Genomic DNA, 23,682 nt, shown 5'->3' with positions numbered 1-23,682 from the left:
GAATAAAAATTTGACATTTCCCAACAACTGACAGGCCGATATCGTCCGGCGGACTGACAGTCAGTGGGCCCCTTTAGAACAAAAAATTGACAGTTCTGAACAACTGACAGGCCGATATCGTCCGGCGGACTGGGAATAGGTGGGCCCCTTTAAATTTTCTTTACGATGGAACTAAAATGCTTACGGTTCATTTTATATACATATATAGTATAGCGATTTTAGATCCTCAGTGGTTTTGTGTAGCGATTGTATCTATAGAGATTAGAGATTTTGTACACATAATATTTTTATGCAGGTTTGTTTGAATCAGATGATTCTTGTCCGTTTATTTGTTTATAATTTTATATAATTAAATACTTCCTTATTTATGGCCGTTCCATCGGTTTGCCGATGTCTTTGTCACATTTCGCAAGAAAGAACGGGAAAGAACATACGCGCCACGTGGCAATTTTGATCGAATTTTGTCGGTTTTTATTTATTTTAAAAACGTTACCTTACAATATCGAAATTCTAAAGCTATGAATACTATTTAAGTTAAGATTGCTTTTTCTTCTTTTTTTGTTTATAGTATCACATAATAAATAACCGAGTAAAGTAGGATTAAAAGGCCGAGTTAGAGGTTACTTTGGGAATTAATTGTATCGAGCGAAGTCTCATACTCGTAATTCGTGTATCGGAAGCTATGTTGTTAAAGATAATATAGTCAAGAACTACGAGTACATATATTTTTTCCACGTCTACGAATATCAACGCCTCTTAGAAAAACATGATCATATAAGGAGATTTTTCGCCTTCTGGCTCAGGGAACCGCCTTAATACTTATTGTTGTTTAGTTTCCAAGATGACATTATTTTCAAGTCGCTATAATATTAGAAATAAATAGATGTTATGGTTGCTTTGCTCACGCAATGTTGACCCGTGATCGCTTAGCGACATTGATAATCAGTTAGTTATTTTTCCATACTTTATATGGATAACTTCATTCTACAATCTACATTGACTACATTCTATAGCTATACCTATAATATTGTCCTTATGGAAAATTGTCTTTATGACTTCCTTGTAAGTTTTGTATTTTATTGAAACTCGATAATAGGTGTTAAACGATAATAATAATTGCACATTATATAGGTATATGTATTACTTATTATACAACTTTCTGTGAGAATAATATCAAGGTCTTCTGTGTCCGTTTGTGTATTATCTTTAAATACCTAGGTGGTTATAAAACAGCCGAATGGATATGATATGACGTCTGACCCATAAGGGGCCCACTGACTATCAGTCCGCCGGACGATATCGGCCTGTCAGTTAAAACAAAAATTTGACAGTTCCGAACAACTGACAGGCCGATATCATACGGCGGACTGATAGTCAGTGGGCCCCTTTAGATTTCATTAAATTATCGAAAGGTATTAGTGGACGCCTCTCAATGACTATTGCATTGAAGTGAGCAATACTGTAGGTACCTACTTACTCGTATGCGTGTGAATAGCCACCAAGTCTGTGATGCTATGGCGTCTGCCGTTATGAAAGATAAAATCGAATTAGATTTGGACATCCAATAATCACAAACGTGTTCTTATGCAAAACAATGTATGTAGGTCATAGGCCAGACTACTCTATTTTCGGCTTCCCACCCATAGTTGGCATTTTCAAACTTTTTAAAATGCTTTGGTGACTTTTCAATCTTAAATTAAATATTTGCTTTTCAGTGCTGGGGCGTTTACTTTAGTTTACCCTATTTCTATCAAAGATTATAGTAACATCATACATCATTACAGTAACTTATGCCAAGTGTCATTAGTAAGATAACTACCTTACCTACTTATTATATACTATCACCGTATCACCATATCGACAAACTCGGCAGCCGCGTCATTGAGTCAAAGTTCTCGCGTCAAAACAAGATAACTCTTGCTCAACTCAGCCGCCCTAGTAACTGTAATCACGAATGTTGCCTAATTTCGTAGTAATTGACTTGAATGAAATACCACTATGATTGATAATTGATAGGTACCTACAGAATCATCGAGATGATTGACCTTTTAATGTTTTTACACGACTGCCCAAAAAAGGAGTGTATTGCTTTTAATAAGACTCAGTCAGTTAAAATACCTAATGTTACCTAATTAGTGTAGAGCTTGGTTTGAACCTACCCTGGCAAGTCGGTTCGCTGAAGGAAAACATGATGAGGAAACCGGAATAGTCCTAATAAGACCTAGTTTACACTCAGTAGCAAGGTCAGATGGCAGTCGCTTTCGTAAAAACCAAGCGGACCCCGAACAGGGACAACGCCAGGATGATGTTTATGTGAACAATATCTACTCATTGAAAGTTTCAAATTGAAACTAGTACATATACAGTATCCATTATCGTATTTGGAATAACATATCCCTTGTTTTTTACTCCACTTCAACTGACGAAAGAAAGACATTAAATCTTTAACCTTTGCAGTTTGCGGTGCTTTAATCCGCTCGGCAACCCGATTCCTCTTAAACTTTTCTGTAACTAAGAGCACTTAAAGGCCGTTTTAAACCTTATTTTATTTTATTTATTTATTTAAGAAACAAACAGTCTTCTATAGTTATACATAACACTGGAAATTTTCTTAAAGCTAGACTTACAGTTTCCTTAATGAAAATATTTTAACATCATGTTTAATAAAGTTTCTACAGAGTAAAACAGAGCTATTTGTGCAAACAAGAACAAAAACAATAACAACAATAATGAAAATAAAATGCAAGAGTATCAGGGTGTTATATATATAATTATAAATAAGGTTTATCATTTATCATTTGTGTTAACGATACATTTGAGACTTGAGACTAAGCAGCGGAAAGATTTGGTAGTCCCCATACTAAACGTAAATTATTATGACTTCAGCCGATAACAGTTTCGCGGCAATGAAATGAAATATAATCTCGTTGGGAACAGTAATCATCGGACGATGAATGGTTGTTATCATGACTAAACAAGGGTCATGACATGACTGACGAAAATAGACGATTAGACTAAGGAGGTCAACTCTAAATTAGGTACATTAAAGGATTTGCCACACTGGATGCGTTCTGCGGGCAGCGGTCAGGTCAAACTTCAACTTCAAAGGTTGCTGTCAATGTTGTTCATATATAATGCGGGTTTGACCTGACCTGACCGCAGAAAGCATCCAGTGTGGCAAATTCTTTATGCCTATGAAAATAAACTAGTCAGTAAAATTGTATAAAAATTCGAAGTTCGTTATCATAAGTTCGATACATTCGGCCGTATTCGAACAACCACAGAAATTGTTTCAGGGTTTCATTAAACATTCCCCATACCCATTGGCAGTGATGACTAATAATCACTGCCAATTATATGTTGTCGGGTCGCGTAGAAATGTTCGTCTACTTGTTTCCTCTTTTTTTTTTTACTTTTTATAATAAATAAATATTATAGGACATTCTTACACAGATTGACCAAGTCCCACGGTAAGCCCAAGGAGGCTTGTGTTATGGGTACTCAGACAACGATATACATAATATATAAATACTTAAATACATAGAAAACACCCATGACTCGGGAACAAATATCTGTGCTCATCACACAAATAAATGCCCTTACCGGGATTCGAACCCAGGACCATCGGCTTCACAGGCAGGGTAACTACCCACTAGGCCAGACCGGTCGTCCTCTTTACATTATTATAACACAGAAAACCTAAAGTTATCGTCTTTTCCCGAATTCACTGTCGTTGTGTCTAGTCTAGTATAGACAGAAATTGTGTGATTTAAGTTAATTTAATTAACGAATTTAGATGGGATGGGGCATAAAGGTTCTCGAGTGGCGACCACGTACCGGAGGAAGACGCAGCGTGGGAAGGCCCAAGACTAGATGGACCGAAGATCTGGTTAAAGTCGCGGGAAACCGCGTTGGTTGAGGGCAGCGAATGACCGTTCGTTGTGGAGATCCTTGAGGGAGGCCTTTGTCCAGCAGTGGACGTCTTTTGGCTGATGATGAAGTTAATTTACACCCATTTCATGGTCATTTGTTTCACCAAAGTTTAACTTTCGGAAACAGAAGACATGCGATTAAATTTCATTATTAACAGAAAAGACCTCAATCTGTGTAAGCATTCACATTTTTAACGAGAAATCTTCACATTCCAGCAATGTCCCGAGTCTGCGTAGTTGGCGCTGGAGCGGCGGGTCTGTGTGCGGCCCGACACCTCCTCACAGAGAGCTGCGTGTCGCAAGTGGACGTGTTGGAACAGGCGTCACAAGTTGGCGGGACCTGGGTGTACACCGAACATACGGGATATGACGACTTCGGGCTTCCCATACATACCAGCATGTATAAGAGTCTCAGGTACATTTACTCTTTAAACATGATATCAAAAAGCCCCCCAGTTTGGTTAATAATCTGAGCAAACGCCACCGTCTGCTGATTTTTGCTGTGTTTACCCGATCTACATCAATTTTAATCAGTCCAACATCATCCTTCTGTAAGTTTTATCCTTTATTTATCAGTCCATCATAGACGACCGTAGGTGAATAAATACTTAGAGGATATAACCAAACAGAGTAGCCATTAACAGGCGTTCCCCTCTGTCAAAAATAGTCGGCCAATGGTCATACACAATGTATGGACTGACGTTTATCTGACATGGCTATATATTTTACGTTACGTATACGTTTGACGTTCCCCTCCCTCGCAAAATCGGCAGACTTTTTTGTACAGAAAATTACAAGGCGTCTCCGTTTGGTTATATCCTAGAATACGACTAATATTTCAACCTTTGATGAATGCCTTGTGAATATGTTGAAGTACCTACCTAAATATATAGAGTAATCTCGCATATTTCGCAAGATCATTAAATAAAAGAAATAATCACCAGTTAGGAAAGAATTTACCAGCTAAAGAGACATCGAAAGAAATCAGTTCAGTTTTGCATTATGTTCCATATTATCATTATCAGTCTCGTAAAGTTGAATACCTATTTAATCTGAAAAATGTCTACCACGTTGTTTTTGCACATGCTTTGCGATAGTAAAATGCGTGTGAAGTGATAGCAGTAGTTAACTCATAAGTAATTACTATCACATGACTGGGAAAACGGTCGTTTATGATTCTCTATTCCAACTTTATAGATTACAAATATACTTACATTACCTACTTCCTACTTACTTCTAGCATTTGAGTAACATTCAAATGCCTAAAAACTTACTTCACTTACTTGTTATAAACTGGTATATAGTTCACGATTCACGATACCATACTAAAGTAAAAGTCACCAAACTCTGGAGGGTGGCCGAGGCCGAAATGAAACCAGCACGCGGCATTTTCAGCTTACGCTCTGACCAATATATAATATTTTATAATTAATAATTATTTAGTAGTGTGACTACTTGTTAACACAAAACAGAATATTTAATTTTATTTATTTCCTAGTTGCCCTATTTATTTGCTATTCTGCCGTGAAAATCAAAACTCATTAATTTATTATTAATTCGATTGACAACGGACCATGGACGTAGGCAGGTACAGGCAGGGGGGGGGCGCCCCCCCCCCCCCCTGGTGCTCAAATTTCACATTCAATGTATGCCCCTCTGCGGCCTCTGCGCCCCCTAGGCCTCCGGCGATATCAACTTGCCCCTCCCTAGTTCACTGGCTGGCTACGCCCTTGCAATGGACTAAGGTCGGGTTGCACCAAACCGTCTGTCACCGTTTTAGCGTTCGCTAAATTTTATTGTATGGGAAGTATCATAGTTCTCTGCTGCATGACGTTGATCAGTCTGTTAAATGTGGTTGGTGCAACTGGCCCTAAGTGTAGCCACGTGTAGCGCTGTCAACCATCGAAGCCGACGACCTAAGTGTCAACGCGCCCTAAGATATTTGGTTAAGCTAAAAGGTTAAGCAGATAGTGATATTTACATCATCCATTCATCATTCTTAGCATATGTTACTTTCTCCGTATTACGTAGTAATTAATTTAGTGACCATTGGTGTAGACTCTATTAGTCCTTCCAATAAGAGTTATTTTTAGACAACATTGTTGATGCGCGACCTTTTATCAACGTTTTTCCTAATCTACCTAAAGTTCACTCACACGACGTCTGGCCATCTTCAATACGAAATACGAGGCACATAATTATCGACCATATTCAATAGACATACGGTTTAAAATATAATATTTACTACAGGGCGAAAGCTATCTTGTAGCATTTTTCTGGATTTATTTTTATTAAATTTACAATACAATACAAATACTCTTTATTGCACACCTCATTACAGAAAACAATTTAATGAATACAGAAAAGAAGAGGTTAAGTTTGTAGTTATGCAATTAAGATAACTGACAAAAATGCAACGAATTAGTTTTTGGCAAAAGTCATCCATGTGATTCCGAGCTAGCGACTCACTGCCACTCACTTTGGTTTGGTTTGGTTGGTTTTATGGATCCCAGGCAGCAAAGTGAGTGATAATGACGTAATTATGGGGTCATAATGACGTCGCTGACGTCATAATGACGTATAAATGCTGTTAGGGATGGTATAGAAAGGATGCCAATCTCTTATGGCAGAATTGTTGCAAAAGTGACCGCTTTCAGCTTTAAATAATAGTTCCTAATCTCTCCGGTGGCGCTAGTTAGGCTCTGGGACATGAGTATAACATGTAAGGCAACAAATAACCCGACCAAATTACGTAGGTTGTTTTTGGTAGTATTTCGGTGTATGGTGGCGCCGCCTAATTACACTTTTCATACATAGACATAGAGATTTGGCTCCTTTATATAGTCTCCATGGTTGGTTTGTTTGGTTAGTCACTTTTTCTTAGTATATGACATTTATTTCAGTTTACATAATTTGAATTTGTTATTTGAATTTAGAATATCGTAAGAACAATTAATTGGATATTTTTTTCAATGGCTGTTACAACCGCTATACGCGTAGTGGGGTTTAACAAATGCAAAGGTGCATTAAGATATGACATATGACCATCGCACTGTGATTGCACCTGTTCGAAAACTCATTAACTGTTGCTGGCATCTCATTCTGTGGATCTGGAGATTTGAATGCCGTTGCCGACCAAAGTATCATTTGAGAATGAAAGAAATACTTTTCACATTTACCAAAGAAGGAACTAAAGACCTGACATGAGAGACGCCAAAAATGCTTTTAAAATTGCTTGCCCGGGAAAATAATTTCCAGACAAGGACAACCCAAATTCACAAAGGAGTTCTCCTAAACAACTGTACAGGTCCAGACCGCGCAAGGCTTTTGGCGGTCGGAGCCCAGGAAGCTGGTTACTGGCTACATGCCCATCCTTCGCCTAATACTGGTACTTTCTTGGATCCGACCTCCCTATAGACTGGCGACTGGTTTGCGACTCGGGGTTTCGGTGTGTACGCCACACATATGCTCTTGCGGCACGGACGAGGACCGACTGGGACACCATGGATTATCTTGTCAAAAAAGTGCCGGCCGTTTTTCAAGACATGCGCGCTTAATGACATAATCCGTCGGTCTCTTGCCACCATCAATGTACCCGCTCTTCTTGAGTCGACTGGCATTATCAGGGATGATGGCAAGAGGCCCGATGGGGTGTCCTTGGTTGCTTGGAGCTTGGGACGGATGTGGGTGTGGGATGCTACCTGCGTAGACACACAGGCACCGTCCCACCTCCAACGGACTAATGTAAAAGCGGGCGGAGCGGAAGAAAGCGTTAAAACGTAATAAATATAAGAGCCTCGGTAGAGTACTTCATTTCGTTCCATTTGGAGTTGAAACTCTAGGTCCTTGGGGTCCCAACGCGCACAAGTTGTTTGCAGAAATAGCGAAGCGTCTGGTTGACGTAACTGGTGACCGAAGATCTGGATGGCGGCTTCTTCGCACAATGTATCAGCATTGCGATACAGGGAGGAAATGCCGCCAGCATCCTTGCATCAAGGGCCTATTTTAGATTTAAGCTAGTTATTAATTTCGTTTACGTCCACTATATATATCTTGTATGTAAATAAAGAGTACCTGAGAGATTAACAAACTAAATGTAAAATAAGCGATAAAAATTATCATGATTATCTTTCTTTCTTCCAGAACCAATCTACCCAAGGAGATCATGGGTTTCCCTGACTTCCCCATCCCGGAAAGCGAAAAGTCGTACCTGCCCTCCAGGGACATGCTGGCCTTCCTGCAGCTGTACTCGGATAAACATGGAGTCACTGAGCATATCAAGGTAAGCATGATTTACAGAACCAACCTGCCCAAGATCAAGGGTTTCCCTAACTACCCGATCCCTAAGAGCATAGAAGGTAGGATATATCCTATAGAAGTGGCCTACCGCGTGCGCCCGTGAGGGACAGAACATACGCAATGCGACAATATGATTGGTCGAGTAGATTTGTAGCCCACCATAAACCATACAAAACAATAAAAAAATGTGAGACTGTAACAAGACTAACAAGGACAAACAATAATAATGCTTTCTCTGCTACTCCTACTGAAAGATCATAAGACGTTCTGACAGTTCCACTCCATGCCTAATCCAGTTTTATACTAGGTTCATGCCTGAGAATAAGAGCGTAACTACGTTTTTATGGAGAACCGAGCTCGCCGGGGACTCTTAAAAGAAAAGTAGTCAGCGTCAAAAGTTTTCAATCAAAAATAAAATAATTGACAAACAATATTGTTTCCAGTTCAAACAGCACGTCCAGCTGATTAAGCCTCGAGCTACCCCCTCTGGCGAGGTCTGGGAGGTGAGCTACAAGAACTTGGTGACCGGCGTGTCAGAGACCAAGGAGTACGACTACGTGTTCGTCTGCAACGGCCATTATAACACGCCGTTTATACCCAGTATACCGGGGCTTAAGGAGTTTGAAGGTAAACATCATTGCCATCCTCCCTACGCTCTCTTACCATGCGTTCACTGATCATAAGCTTCTCCAGACTCTGTGGTCCTGATAATTTTAAAACTAACACGGGACTTAATCGCGTACAAACTTACGTTTATTTCGTCCACGTAACGTTAACGTTAGGCAGACTGCCTGTGACCACGAACGTAAAGTCACGTTCGAAACGTCAGGCCATAAATAAACGTAAGTTTGTTCGCGATTAAGTCCTCTCTGGTCCTGATCTGCTAAGATGCCCGAAGAAACTAAGTAAGCGTTGTGTGCTAAATGCGAGAATAATTAGGCACTTGTACGGAGATCCATGAAATCCGGAGCATTCTTTGCCAGCACCATATCTAGAACGGTCTGTCCTACGACGGGTTTCAGTTTTAATAGTCCAGATATCTGACGAGCACAAGATCAAGAAAACAAAGGTTCGTCGTCTGACTTTGTTTTGTAGTTTATGCTTCTGTTCTCATGGGAGAAACCTGTTCTCATGTGAAAGTTTTTTCTTCGTCACATTATATATTATATTCTATATCTAGTTGAAGAATTACGTCTTTGCAGATGTACCGCCACTTTCAGCTATATAAAGCATTAGCATATTTGGCTGAATCTCTCTTGTAAACTCCATAATATGGGGCATTTTCTATGAAAAGGGACCTTATTGTCGATGGCGCTTACACCGCACAGCGTCGCACGGCATTGTATTTATATCGGAGCATCGTTTATAATGGCGTAAGCACCATCGACAATAAGGTCCCTTTTTATAGAAAATACCATATATTTTATACTTGCTGTTCACAGGATATTAGACATAAAATGCTTAATATTAGAGATGGGCCGAATATGGAATTTGTCGAATACGAATATTCGGCCGAATATTCCGTGCAGACCTTACCGAACCGAATATTCGGCCGAATTATTCGGTTCACCTGTGTAATATTAATAGCCTTTGAAAACACTTCAATTACATTAGCAACCGTAATAAACCGCTACCTTGCCCAAGAAACAAACAAGTCAAACATGGCAAGGGACACTTGTCTTAAACAAGTCCAACTCTCATATGGTCAAAACCAAACCATCCCATGGATTCAACATGTCTACTCATGTGTTTTAATGACATCGGGAAACCGTAACCTGATGGAAGAGAGCAAAGTTTAGTAGAGATTACCTTTTTTTAGTCTTGCAACAAGACAAACAGAATGAAAAATATTTGCCGAATAATCGGCACTTTCAAAAGTTTCAATCGAATAATTCGGCTGAATACGAACATTAGAAACTAATTCAGTTCAATTCAATTCCATTCAAGTAATTTATTTCAGAATAAAAATTCCATATAATAAAATAACTAATCTTAAATACTATATATTTTCCTTGTTCTACTTACCATAATTTATCAACTAAATCTAACTTGCCTTATCTTCGCAGGAGACGTAATGCACAGCCATGACTACCGCGTGCCCGACATCTTCGCCAGCAAGCGCGTGCTGGTAGTCGGCGCCGGGCCCTCCGGCATGGACATCGCATTAGAAGTCACCTCCGTAGCCAGCCACGTCATATTGAGCCACCACCTTAAGGAGCAGCCGAGGACTGTGTTCCCGGAGAATCTGGCGCAGAAGCCTGATATTGAGAGGCTCGAAGGGAGGAAGGTGGTGTTTATGGACGGAAGCGTTGAGGAGGTGGATGTCGTCTTCCTTTGCACTGGTGAGGATTTTGAAATGATTGAGTAGTTTATTCCACCTAAAATTTTCAGATTTGTGCCTTGCAGCAAATTCTATCAAACCACACTTAAATATATCTAGTTATGTATTTATGAATCGTTGAAGAGGCTGCATGACCGAAAAATACCCATTTCTTTTGAGAATAACACATAAATGAGAAGGTAGAGCTACTGAAAATATTAGAATGCTAATTATTTAGATATTTTAACCACACTGTCAGTTATTTCTAGAAAAAAAAATTGAGCATTAATTTTCCGTACCACCATACCTATCTTACTGAAAGTATAATTCCAATGAATGATTTATTAAAGGAATAACAATACATTTGTAAAAACGAACTTGTCTATAAATTATAATTAAATTAACACTAAAAACTAAAACTAAATAAAACTAAAACTAAATAAAACTAAAATACATCTAGAAAATGTGGCCCATTTGGCATGGTGCCGAAGATGCTGGCAGCATTTCCCCGCTGTAGGTATTGCGATGACAGTATTGACACTAGATGACTAGATAGTTTGTCCTTTCAGCTATTTAACTAAACTACGTATTTCAGGCTACCTGTACAACTTCCCGTTCCTGCACCAGTCGTGCGGCGTGGTCGTGGACGACAACTGCGTGGAGCCCCTCTACAAGCATCTCGTGAACATTCGCCATCCCTCCATGTGCTTCGTGGGTGTACCTTATTATGTGTGCGCCTTCTCAATGTTCGATTTACAGGTGAGATGGCTTCCCTGGCTGCCTTCTTTTTTGTTCTTCAGTCCGAACCCTATATTCTTATTTACTCCTTCTGTGCTGTTATAATTGTGCGGAAATTGAGATTTTTTTTTTTTTTTGATATCTTGACAATACGAGTATCCCATGTCACTAAATGTTCAACTAAGGTGAGGGCTTCTTCTGACTGCGTCTAATTTTTTCCACTGACTCCTTGTTCAAACATATGTGTAAGAGCTCTTGCCCACTGACGTCCAGTTTTTTGCGGGATACGGTTTTCTGCAGGATTCTGTTTTAGTAACGTTCACACGAGCATTCTGTTTGCGGGCTACTACACGCATACTAAATTAAACTGGATCCTGCAGAAAACCGTAACCGCATTAAACTGAAAGTCAGTGGGAAAGTGGCCTAAGTGTAACCCTCGATCTCCATTGTAAGTACTAAGTATAGCATACACTAGAATGTTAGTGACGTTGTACAAATCTACAAATACAAATCCAAATCCAAGTACAAATCTCAAGTTGTTGTTCTTTTATCCAGGTCCGGTACTACGTGAGGTCAATGAACGGCACCTTCAAACTGCCATCACAAGAGGCGATGACCCGGGATTGGGAAGAAGAGAAGCTAGACCGAGCGGCGCGAGGGTACACCAAGCGGCAGACGCATATGATGGGGCCAGACCAGGTAAGCCTAAGAAAACTTTTATTGATGATCTATGTTGTATCCTTATAGCTGTGGGGCCTGACAACTGTAGGCATCACTTTCCATACTCTCTAACCCACACGCTTAAGATCTACAAGCCGCAGAAGATGGGGTAGCTCAAACTACCTACACCTATATGTACCTAACTAATGTCTGCCCAACACATAGGCTTACGTCCAGAGGCGTATGTTAATATCTGGCACCCCGGGCGAGTGGGTCTCTGCCGCCCCATGAAGTAAACACAAAAGCATATTTTTTTCTCAGTGCCTTTCTGCAGAGCTTGGAATCGAACCTATAGCCGATTAGCGAGGCCGATGGCCGAGCTCTGCATAAGGCCGGAGGCCCGGGGCGTCCGATTGCAGTGTGCTGCCCTGTGAGGCTGAAGGGCGAACTGCAGAAGAGCAGAGCTATAGCACTGGGTCATGTCTAAGCGAGGCTGAAGGCTACGAATATGATTAAAGTTATCTGCGGGCCCAAAGGACTTAAAGGCCGAGCATCAGGGAGTTGAGCTGGGACAAAAATGGCCAAGACGAGCTCTGCATAGTGCTAAAGCCCCGGATCGTCCAATTGCGGCACCCTTTCGTGCAAAGCTAAAGGTCGGGCTGGGAAAAATCAATGTTTGGGATTGGAACAATTACCAAGTTTCCAAGTTAAAGTGTTACCAAAGGCCGAACTCCGCATAAAATAAAGCGGCGCGCTTCCATGCAAGGCCGAAGACAGAGCTGGAGGACGGAATTGGCTTGGAGCTTGGAACCAATGTGATCTCGGCTCTCCTGTTACTCGACCTTTGGCGTCGCTCAAAAGCGAAGGTGCGGTTTGCTGGAATATGCTTTGGGTCTTCTGGAAGGCGTGACTTTTAAGCTTCTCAGGGCTCGCAACCTGACCTTTTAGTCCGCCATCATTTTATTGACCGAAGCGTTAGCGAAGGTGTCCGTTAACTCGGACATTTTGCTTTCGTATGTCCGGATGTTCTCTTCTACAGGTCGCAATTCTTAACCAAATCTCTTAAAATTTTGTGATCAGATTCTATGATTAAATAGATTTTTGTGGATCCAGTTTTTGGAAATTTTCAAAATGCGGAAATTGGCATAAAGTACGTCCTTTCCTCTTTTCGCCATCCAGCCTTCTTGCATTTCTTGGTAATGAAACATGCAGCAAACCGTTTGTCATCGTCAAAACCCCCAAGTACAATACAGGTTAGTTTAAATTATTAATGTATTAGATTTTTCTTAAAACTGGATATTAGTGATCAAGCGTCGAAATTTTCTACATTGGTCTACTTCCGGTCTTGTTCTAAAGGGGCCCGCCATCAGTCCGCCGGACGATATCGGCCTGTCAGTTGTTCGGAACTGACAAATTTTTGTTCTAACTGACAGGCCGATATCGTCCGGCGGACTGATAGTCAGTGGGCCCCTTTAAACGATGCCATGACATGATGATGACAATTCAAAAACATCAAATATTGACGGTGGAAATGAATTTTGAAAAACTAACCGGCCAACCCAATAAATTGATCCTCTGAAAACTCATTTGACCTTCCATTTTTACTCAATCAAAACAAAAGCTTTGTTACATTGGCACAGGCAATAAATAGTAGGTAATAAATAATAGTATTTATCCTCACGGAAGACATAAGAAGGTCCACATGTGAGATAAATCAGGGTAAACGGCTGATAGACGGATGAACTTGCAATGCAAACGTGTTACTATAATGCATTTGATAACAGGGTTATCTTATCTGCCTCCAAGGTAAAATATCCCTTCTTGGAAAGGCCTAGAATTACCGCCTTGGGTTATTATAAGAGCGTTTTCACATTGTCCGATCCGATATCGGATGTCGGAAGGAAGTAAAATTTATAAGAGTGAAAGAGAAAAAGTATTAAGAACGTGACAGGCATGGTGACAGGCGATAAAAATGCTACCGTGCTAAGCCCGCTGGTCGCTCGGGTCTATAACTACTTGTAACTTGTATATACTCTGTCTATGTTGCAGACGTATCTTGGTCTAACCATGGAGACTATATAAAGGAGCCAAATCTCTATGTATGAAAAGTGTCCATCAAAAAACAGTAATTAGGCGGCGCCACCATAAACCGAAATACTACCAAAAACAAGCTACGTAATTTGGTCGGGTTATTTGTTGCCTTATATGGTTCATGTTATACTCATGTCCCAGAGCCTAACTAGCGCCACCTATTTACAGCTGAAAACTGGTCACTTTTGCAATAGTTCTGCCATAAGAGATTGTCGTCCTTTCTATACCGTCCATACTCCGAGCGCTAACTCGTTGCTGACTTATCTTGATCCAATTTGTTGTTGTTGCCTTATATGGTTCATGTTATACTCATGTCCCAGAGCCTAACTAGCGCCACCGGAGAGATTAGGAACTATTATTTAAAGCTGAAAGCGGTCACTTTTGCAACAATTCTGCCATAAGAGATTGGCATCCTTTCTATACCATCCATAGCTGTAGCTTTATGTCAGCCATTATGACATGACAGTGTCAGTGCCTGGTAATGTCTGTCCATGCATGGAGACTATAGGAGCAAAATCTATATAAAGCTATATAAAGGAGCAAAATCTCTCTGTATCTATGAAAAGTGTCCATAAAAAAACAGTAATTAGGCGGCGCCACCATACACCGAAATAATACCAAAAACAACCTACGTAATTTGGTCGGGTTATTTGTTGCCTTCTATGGTCAGGGCCGGATCTAGGGTAGAGCGAGTGGAGCGGCCGCTCTAGGCGCCGGATGACAAGGGAAATGAGAAAAAAAATAAGTTTTAAAAGACGCGAGTGTGACGCGGGTCCAAAAATACGGTTCGTTTTGCTTTTGGGTAAAAAGCTTCAACGAAGGGCGCCAAAACCCGATTTCGCTCTAGCCTGATCAAGGACTCGGGCCGGCACTGTCTATGGTACATGTCATACTCATGTCCCAGAGCCTACCTAGCGCCACCTATTTACAGCTGAAAGCTGGTCACTTTTGCAATAGTTCTGCCATAAGAGATTGTCGTCCTTTCTATACCGTCCATACTCCGAGCGCTAACTCGTTGCTGACTTATCTTGATCCAATTCTAGCAACAGTTCTTCCATAATAAATTGTTCTTACCTCTACCCTCCATAGCTGTAGCTTTTTGAGATGACAGAGTCAGACATTACCAGTGCATAAGGATAGTATAGAAAGGATGCCAATCTCTTATGGCAGAATTGTTGCAAAAGTGACCGCTTTCAGCTTTAAATAATAGTTCCTAATCTCTCCAGTGGCGCTAGTTAGGCTCTGGGACATGAGTATAACATGAACCATATAAGGCAACAAATAACCCGACCAAATTACGTAGGTTATTTTTGGTAGTATTTCGGTGTATGGTGGCGCCGCCTAATTACTGTTTTTTGATGGACACTTTTCATAGAAATTTGGCTCCTTTATATAGTCTCCAGTCCAGTGCTATTATAACCGAACAGGCTGAATACTACGTATCCTTGTCAACTGAGAGTGGAGCAGCGCCCCTCCCGGCGGTGTTCACGATGATCCACAACGACAGCAGCCAGAAGTTTTTGGATGACCTCGTCCACTATCGCCAGGATGTCTACTGCGTTATTGATGATGATCATTTTGTTTGTTATACTAAAGCTTAGAATGTTTTTCGTTGTTTTATCCGGTTGACGACCGGTCTGGCCTAGTGGGTAGTGACCCTGCCTGTGAAGCCGATGGTCCTGGGTTCGAATCCCGGTAAGGGCATTTATTTGTGTGATGAACACAGATATTTGTTCCTGAGTCATGGATGTTTTCTATGTATTTAAGTATTTGTATAGGTATTATATATATCTTTATATATGTCTGAGTACCCACAACACAAGCCTTCTTGAGCTTACCGTGGGACTTAGCCAATTTGTGTAAGAATGTCCCTATAATATTTATTTTATTTATTTATCAGCAATCTCGGTAAACTACTCAGTTAGTTTACCGAGATAGTTATAGATAGTTTATAGTTTTGCAGTTTTTAGAAGTTAGGAAAAATCTTTGCAAGCTCCCCAGACCGGATTTAAGTTTATAGAAAACCTCTCAAGTCCTACATTAAAATAAATACATTTTAAAGGCTGCAAGAACTCAAGATTCGAGCATAAATTTAATAACTATCCCTGACTTTTTTTTTTCTTCTTCTATGTTGAAAGTTGTAGGTCCTCGCTTATATAAATCTAAGACAAGGTCTGATGGAACTTATCCACATAGGTAGTTTTACTTGTTTGTAAACTTGTAACTATTCTAAGTTTTACTGGGAAATAATATTTAAAAGATTTTTTTGTTTTATATAATTTATTTATTCAATAGTAACTATATATAGGTACCGTATATCATTTTAGTATATTTATTAGGTGCTATATCTTATGAATAAGTAGACATATGTTATCGATAATAAATATACAGTCGATATTCTTGTTTTTCAATGGACTGATAACTTTATTGATACTTTGACCTAATTAACTAATAACTGATCTAAGAGCAAAACATAATATATACACAACTATACTTACAAACAAATATGGTACCTATATCATTACCCACTCAAAGTTAGTAGTCTTTTGACAACATTTACAGTACTTGATGATGAATAGGTATATTTTCTTTTCACCACACGTAGGGTAGTTTGTTGATCACATTCCTCTCTCTCATAACAGTCATAACGTGTGACGTAATACATGGATACCCCCTAAGAGCGTTTCCACATTGTCCGATCCGATATCGGATGTAGGATCCGACATCCGCGTCCGCGTAGTCAGGCCGCGGGGGCGCGCCCGGGCGCCGGCTTTAGCGGTCACGCACACACAACCACAGGGCGGACACGTTATACATCAAAAATCACTTGCGTTTCCATGTGTTAACGGCACGTCTGTACACGCGGCATGCGTCATAGTGTGAGTAAGTTGCTTAAAAATAGTACTGAGCGGCCGGCAAACGGCCGTCAATCTGCTGTCGCGGGGCGAGGTCATTCGAGTCGGGGCGGGGCGGTGCGTGGCCGTTCTGTATGATAATACTATTACTTATTCTGTGCTACAACGAGCATTATGCCTACACATACGCACACAAACAAATATTATCGGTCCGACAGCTGACGGGGGGCTCCGACATGGCTAAATTTATCGGAAGCGCCTTTCCGATATCGGATGTCGGAAGGCGCTACATATGACAAAAACAGCTGCAGTAGTGTAATTTTTTGCGTTATTTACCATTTCATAAAAGGAGGAGGTTCTAAGTTCGGTTGTGGCTATTTTTTAAATGTATGTTCACCGATTACTCCGAGACCCGTGGTCCTATTTGAGTAATTCTTTTTTTAGTAATGATTTATTAAATGCATTAATAAATACAGATAAACACATTTTACTTCCTTCCGACATCCGATATCGGATCTGACAATGTGAAAACGCTCTAAGGTCGATTAAGATAAAGGCTCCCATGTGGCAACTGCACCTACTCTCAAATTCAAGTATGTTGTAAGGGTTAGAACCTTTAAAGTCGTTTCTTTCCTGACATGGACATACGTATACGGTCCCGATGAAAAGGCCTCAAACCCTTACGCTCAGGGACCGGAAAACCCCTTCCGCGATAAAACCCTTCCAATGGGCGTCCCTTAACACGGCTAACACATTGAAAGACTTTCCCTTTTGAACTGCAAGCCCATTCATACCCCTACCTTTGACTAACGATCGCTCGGATTCGAAGTAATGTGTTCTTTATGAACAAGGTAGACGATTTAAATTAGCACGCTTATCTGCTAAAAGGAAGCCCTTTATAAGGCTAACCCTTATAAGCGATATGCAAGGTTTTGGTGAGCGAATGATAAGGGTTTTGTAAGGGTATTTGGGCTACCGATTACTCAAATGGGTTAGCTTTATAAATAAATATAAGGTTTTTTAAAAGCAAAATGAAAGGGTTTCGTCTGGCAAAGGGTATGGTGAGTTAAGCCTTATGCAATAACCCTTATAAAACCCGGATAAGGGATTGCGGGCCGGTCCCTAGTTACGCTTTACGCCATATTTAATTCTTGACGCAGATGGTTGGTCTGTGATTCTAGTGTAGGCGCAGTTACCCCATCCATGCGATTTGCTCCATCTGACCTTGGCCTTGGACTCTCACACGGCTTTAGATTTGAACATACATATTCATGTATTTAGATGTGTTCCACTTCGCTTCCATTACATTGATTGCAAGAAAATCATGAATTAATTAAACTTACTGGTAAAGTGTTTAAACTCCACCCTAAACTACGTGGGCCAGGCCTTTTTCATGTAATATCTATGCTAAAATTCCTGACCCTATATTTTCCTCCAACAACCTAATTGCGAAAAAATCCTCTATTTTCGCAAAAAAAAAACAAACAGACTTCAAAGGATATTTTCACAAGGGCGTATAAATAAAACAACAACCACTAATCATTTATTGAACAAAAACACTATTTAACAAAAATCAATCAATGAACGTTTCTATTTACCAAAGTACCAGGACCGCATAAGTCGTCAGCAGCTAAACTAACACTATAACACGCCTACCACGTCTTGATCCTTTCACTGTGCGTCAAGCACTGATTGCAACACCAACTGTACATGATTATTATCAATAACTGTTTATACTGGACTTTAAACGTCTTAAGTGATCGTTATAAAGACTATAATCGATTGCGGCTTTGATGCTTGACCATGTTTAACTTCTCGGGTCTATACATACCTAGTATTCGCGGATAACGGCTTTTTGTTGTAAATATATAGCGATTAGATATAGTTAGGAACCGGTCCTATCGGCTTAACGACTTACTACTGATACCTTCACTGGTAGAGGTAAACCGGATTACCGGACGTCTGACATAGCGATTCGTATTTACAAATGTAGGTACCTATGTTTTGAAATAGCTTTTATGTCAACAATAAACTTGCAACGGCCATGTTTTAGATAACAATTGGCCATTGATTTCCCACATTTACTACATTTGATATGTTGTTTGTTGTTTTGTGAAAATAGTTCCAGTTCGTCCTTGTGGAGTTCAAATTTTCAAATAATACTACATCTTTTTCACAATGGAAATCAAAATTAGGATTCATACCTATACGTGTTGTCTTCATTTTAGCCTTTTCTTGAAGTTGAAGAAGGTAATGACGATTATAATCCATAGTATTGCTTGTTTTATTGTATACATAAAGGGTGGCTAAAAAATAAGTACATTCCCGTTGCCAGGGAGGTTTTGGGATTATACTAAGCAACTTTTACTATGGGAACAACCATGAAATTGCAAAAAAAAATACCCACAGAAAATGGACCAGCCGAATTTTTGTTCGCGATTTCGGAGTTGCTCCCATAATAAAAGTTGCTCAGTATAATCCCAAAACCTCCCTGGCAACGGGAATGCACTTATTTTTTAGCCACCCTTTATGTATACAATAAAACAAGCAATACTATGGATTATAATCGTCATTACCTTCTTCAACTTCAAGAAAAGGCTAAAATGAAGACAACACGTATAGGTATGAATCCTAATTTTGATTTCCATTGTGAAAAAGATGTAGTATTATTTGAAAATTTTAACTCCACATAGGTTAGCGTTTTTTTATAAATATCTGATATTTACCTACTTAGTTTTTATAAGATTTCTTTCGGCCTCATTAAAACAAATGTAGTTTTAAGACGTTATTGTTTTACATCTTAGGTATATAAATACATTAGGTACATTCTCTAGGGAAATGGACGTCAGCCTGTTTAAACGTCTTACCTCAACTAACCATTACTTTCCCTTGTCCACAGGAAAAGTACTACGCCTCCTTAGCCAACGAAGCCCAAACCAAAAACCTGCCCTCAGTCATCACCAAAATCCGGGAAGAGAGCTCAAACCGCTTCCTCCACAACCTACAGAACTACCGACAGGACATCTATAAGATCATCGACGATGAGACTTATGAGGTCATCAGCAATGGACGGAGTGAGATTCTTTGTTGACCCTAAACGGGGACAAAGGGTTTTTAGTTAAGGTTTAACTTTAAGGATAGGCTTTCTTGCAAAGACTTGTATTAATTTAAATGACTTTCCTAAATCATAATTGAAAATTTGGGTAATTTTACATTACGTCGTTGCACTTGCAAAGTCCGCTGTGTGATCTGCCAAATTTTGAGAAAATAAAATCTTGTATAGTTTATACTTGTCATGGTATCGTCTCGGTTTGCGAAAATGCGACGAAATTACCTAATGTTTCAGGACGTGAAATTCAAGATATCTTAGAAAATATAGCCGTGCTGTTTAGAAATACAGTAGCTACTTGATCACATAATATTCATATCAAATGATGTTTGTGCTAGAAAGATAAGAATACAAATAAGAATTTAATTTGCTCATAAGTAGATAATAAGGTGTTTTAGTAAATGGAATTGGGATTCTAGAGAAATTATTAATTATTATAGCATAATTTTGTTTTGCCAAGTACATTAATGATGATAATTAATTTATTGTAAACTTTTAATTTCGCCTGTAATAGTAAGTCTCGCCGCTGGTATTAAATAAAACAATCGAGTCAGCCAAAAATATTTTATTTAAGCGTATTTATAATCTTTATATTATCAATGCTGATATATTATTAATCTTTAATTGTAATATTTATGGCTTCCCTTTGAATACAATAGTTAATTAGGGATATCGGTGAAGTTCACGGCCGGCACTAGGATAGCATGGCATTGGACCAACAGGAGATTGGAAATACAATGGCACTCCCATCAGCCAATGGGAACGTGGCTGCGACCAGCACGCGCCGGCCGCGAAGCTCCCGCGCCGCGTGTGGGTGACTATCAACTGTGACTGGGCCGAGCCACAATTTCATCAACAAGTTTGTACTTATTTTATGATAGCTTTGCTTCAGATAAAATAAAACGTTACCTCATTATATTATAAAAATACTATTTATCTCAATATTGTTTCCAAATTCGCACTTTTCGATTTCTTTATTATACATACACGTGTCAAATTTTAGAGTTGCATGCTTTATATAATTTTGTATATAGTATTAACGAAACGAGTTCCTTAATATAACTTAAAAGTAGACTTAGAAATAAAAGTACATCTGACAACGAAAAGCATATCGTACAGGCGCTATGCCGTAACTAGAGGACAATAAACTACGATCCTACCGAGTGAGTAACTTTACATTTAAGGCTGATTCCTTTCCCACATTTTCTTACAAACGTTTGGCATCTCCGTACAAAAACTACCTACCTATCCTGGTCGATCCATACTCCCCGTCTCGGTCCCTTCAACCGTCCTCGATATGATAAAAGGGTACAAAGAAGGGCTTACCCTGTGGAAATCATACCATAAATACTACAAATACATAAAAACATAGAAAGTCAATTTTGACAAAAATGGCAAATTTTATAGCAAGCCGACAATCATGAAATTGTGGAAAATACAGTATACTTAAGTTCCAAACTTATACTTAAGTATATACAGTCTTAACTACCGCGAACATAACCGAATTATATCAAGCGTCTAGCACCATTCAGATATAAATGTATACTTCGATAACATAAAATTATTAAACAAGAATATAAAATAGCGAAAAACAATATAACAAAGAATCAAAGTACCTCCCACCGCGACTAAATAGACACTGGTTAATTTTGAACAAAGGACTAGTTGAAAAAGTATTGCATTTAAAAAGATACACGCCGGGAGAGAAATACGTAAAATCTAATAGCGTATACAACTACCTAAACACTGAGATTACAGCGTTACACGTATAAAAAATAAATCACATATCGTCATCACCATATCGGTCACTCCAATTTCGACCTTATAACACTCGTCAAAAAGTCTATATTGTCTCAATTCGCCTCTCACCCTCGGCCCAAGGAAAACATTCCGAATTGAAAACCACTATTATAAACGTAACAAGGGTAACTAACATGAGTCGTACTTTATATAGATCGTCTCCAAAGAGGACGGTAAATCTGAAAAAATGTCACAATTTGAGCCTCAAAAATCTAAATTGTACTTTAAGACCTGTATAAGTGACTTGTTTAGTCATTCAAGCTACGTGCAACGTTTCAGGAGTTTCACTGGGGATCTACTGAAACTGACTAACATCGAGACAGACAAAATGTGTACTTCCATTTTAAAAACTACCACCGCTAACACAAACGTGACGTCGGAGAAATTAAATCTAAACACTGATCATGATTATATATTAATTAAAATTGTAAAATTTTCACAGTTTATTTCAATTAAACGGGTGTAATTTTAATATCACCATAACAAGTCATTTCAGTCCTAATGCATTTTGCTAGCAATAAGACAATAGACGCAAGAAATAGAAACTAAAATCATAATTCACCATTCAATAGTCCCGTTTAATTAAAATAAAATGATCACTGATCAAGATTGTGCCATCGCACTTTTTTTTTACTTTCGCCATCATTTTTGTTAAAACCATTACCAAGGCAACAGAGTCGCCAAAGAGTTTCATTGTTTCCGTTTGACCTCGTTCACTGGTTTTGAACCGTTATACAGTTGGCATCGGTACTAGGAGAACATCGCCGCTTAGGAGTTGTCAAATGTTCTTGACGCCCAAATAGCGCGAACGAATCGAAAGGTCAACGAACTGGTATTAAACGCTTTCCTATTCGTTCAGAATAGATGTTACGCTCAAGGTCAAATACGTTGGTTTGTCAAAAGACTAGACTCGCAGCATTTAGGCTACTTCTACAATCAATCGTCGGTTATCTAAAAACACCGCTCGAGTATAATAGGTATGGATTAGCTATGTTATAAATTATAATAGAGATGACACCTGTCATCCTACCCTTCGAGTTTGAAAAATATTTAAATAAAGAGTAGACATTATGTCATAAATTCATAATGTTTTCAAAAACCACTCTCCGCTCTGCAATTATTTTTCATTGTTAACACTCCAACCTCGTCGTCGACGTGATAATCGTCCCGTCGCCAGTGCGAGATGCGAGACTTGTACTACGCGAGGGGAAGGATCTCGCACTTGTGCGAGATGGTGTGGACGTCGTTATAAAATATATACGTATACGCTACCGTCTCCAAATATCACTTTCAGATCATTTTGACATGATTCGCCTGTGAGTCTTGTAATGTTTCTCATGATTTTTGACTTAGGCTTAGTAAAAATATTTATTGTACGCAATACACGGTCGTCGTGAACGCTGCTCGCACTATTAGTGCTTGAGAAAGGAGACCTAGGCTCTCCGAAACATGTCGCGCGAGTGACTTAAACAAGTGAGTCTAAACCGTAAAATGATTTAATGTTTAATATTTATTTTCATACAATTTAAAATTGCACGAGTTGAGCGGTATTATGAGATAAGCGACTTAATTTGAATCGCCTAGTTTTTAACGCACCCTCAAATCTGAGCCATTTTACTATCAATATCTCTCGATATTTGACTCTAAATCGGTCTAAGCACTTTTAAATGGTATATCTGCTTCCATATTCAACGTCTGCTGCGTCGGATCATAATGTCCAGCCAGATAATACACATCGTTGTTGTCGTACACGCTGGAGTAGCGCCCCGGGTCGTCGCCCATGCGAGCCTTGTACTGCGCGAGGGGGAGCACCTCGCACTTGTGCGAGATGGTCTGGACGTCGTTCTCGTCCGTGTGCGGGGACTCGAACAGGCCTCC

General features: G+C 39.5%; 2 protein-coding genes and 1 long non-coding RNA gene across 5 annotated transcripts in view; 2 read left to right on the top strand and 1 right to left on the bottom strand.

Moving 5' to 3' along the window:
- The window catches only part of LOC134744467 (senecionine N-oxygenase), a 26,584-nt gene extending 6,019 nt beyond the window's left edge, over window positions 1–20,565 (top strand). Inside the window, exons 2-8 of one of the 2 annotated variants that reach the window (XM_063678285.1) lie at window positions 4,149–4,347; window positions 8,076–8,214; window positions 8,675–8,858; window positions 10,298–10,573; window positions 11,147–11,310; window positions 11,845–11,988; window positions 15,468–15,657. In XM_063678285.1, coding sequence (XP_063534355.1) covers window positions 4,151–4,347; window positions 8,076–8,214; window positions 8,675–8,858; window positions 10,298–10,573; window positions 11,147–11,310; window positions 11,845–11,988; window positions 15,468–15,641 — 1,278 coding nt within the window. In that variant the 5' untranslated portion in view covers window positions 4,149–4,150 and the 3' untranslated portion in view covers window positions 15,642–15,657. Of the gene's footprint in view, window positions 1–4,148; window positions 4,348–8,075; window positions 8,215–8,674; window positions 8,859–10,297; window positions 10,574–11,146; window positions 11,311–11,844; window positions 11,989–15,467; window positions 15,658–19,794 lie in introns of those variants that run through there. The other variant, XM_063678284.1, reaches the window with a different exon arrangement.
- LOC134744450 (protein winged eye) overlaps window positions 1–23,682 on the bottom strand; it is a 256,339-nt gene that overhangs the window by 38,478 nt on the left and 194,179 nt on the right. The window contains exon 14 of one of the 2 annotated variants that reach the window (XR_010128090.1): window positions 20,837–23,682. Coding sequence is in view for 1 of the 2 variants with exons in the window: in XM_063678262.1 (XP_063534332.1) it covers window positions 23,458–23,682 (225 nt within the window). In the remaining variant the exon portion in view is untranslated. Of the gene's footprint in view, window positions 1–20,554 lie in introns of those variants that run through there. The other variant, XM_063678262.1, reaches the window with a different exon arrangement.
- The window catches only part of LOC134744485 (uncharacterized), a 65,298-nt gene that overhangs the window by 38,988 nt on the left and 2,628 nt on the right, over window positions 1–23,682 (top strand). The gene's annotated exons all lie outside the window — the stretch shown is intronic.

This window comes from Cydia strobilella, chromosome 9, assembly GCF_947568885.1.
Source record: "Cydia strobilella chromosome 9, ilCydStro3.1, whole genome shotgun sequence".
NCBI classification, from domain to species: domain Eukaryota; kingdom Metazoa; phylum Arthropoda; class Insecta; order Lepidoptera; family Tortricidae; genus Cydia; species Cydia strobilella.
Note: the sequence above shows the minus strand (reverse complement) of the source record. Positions and strands in the feature narration are given on the sequence as shown.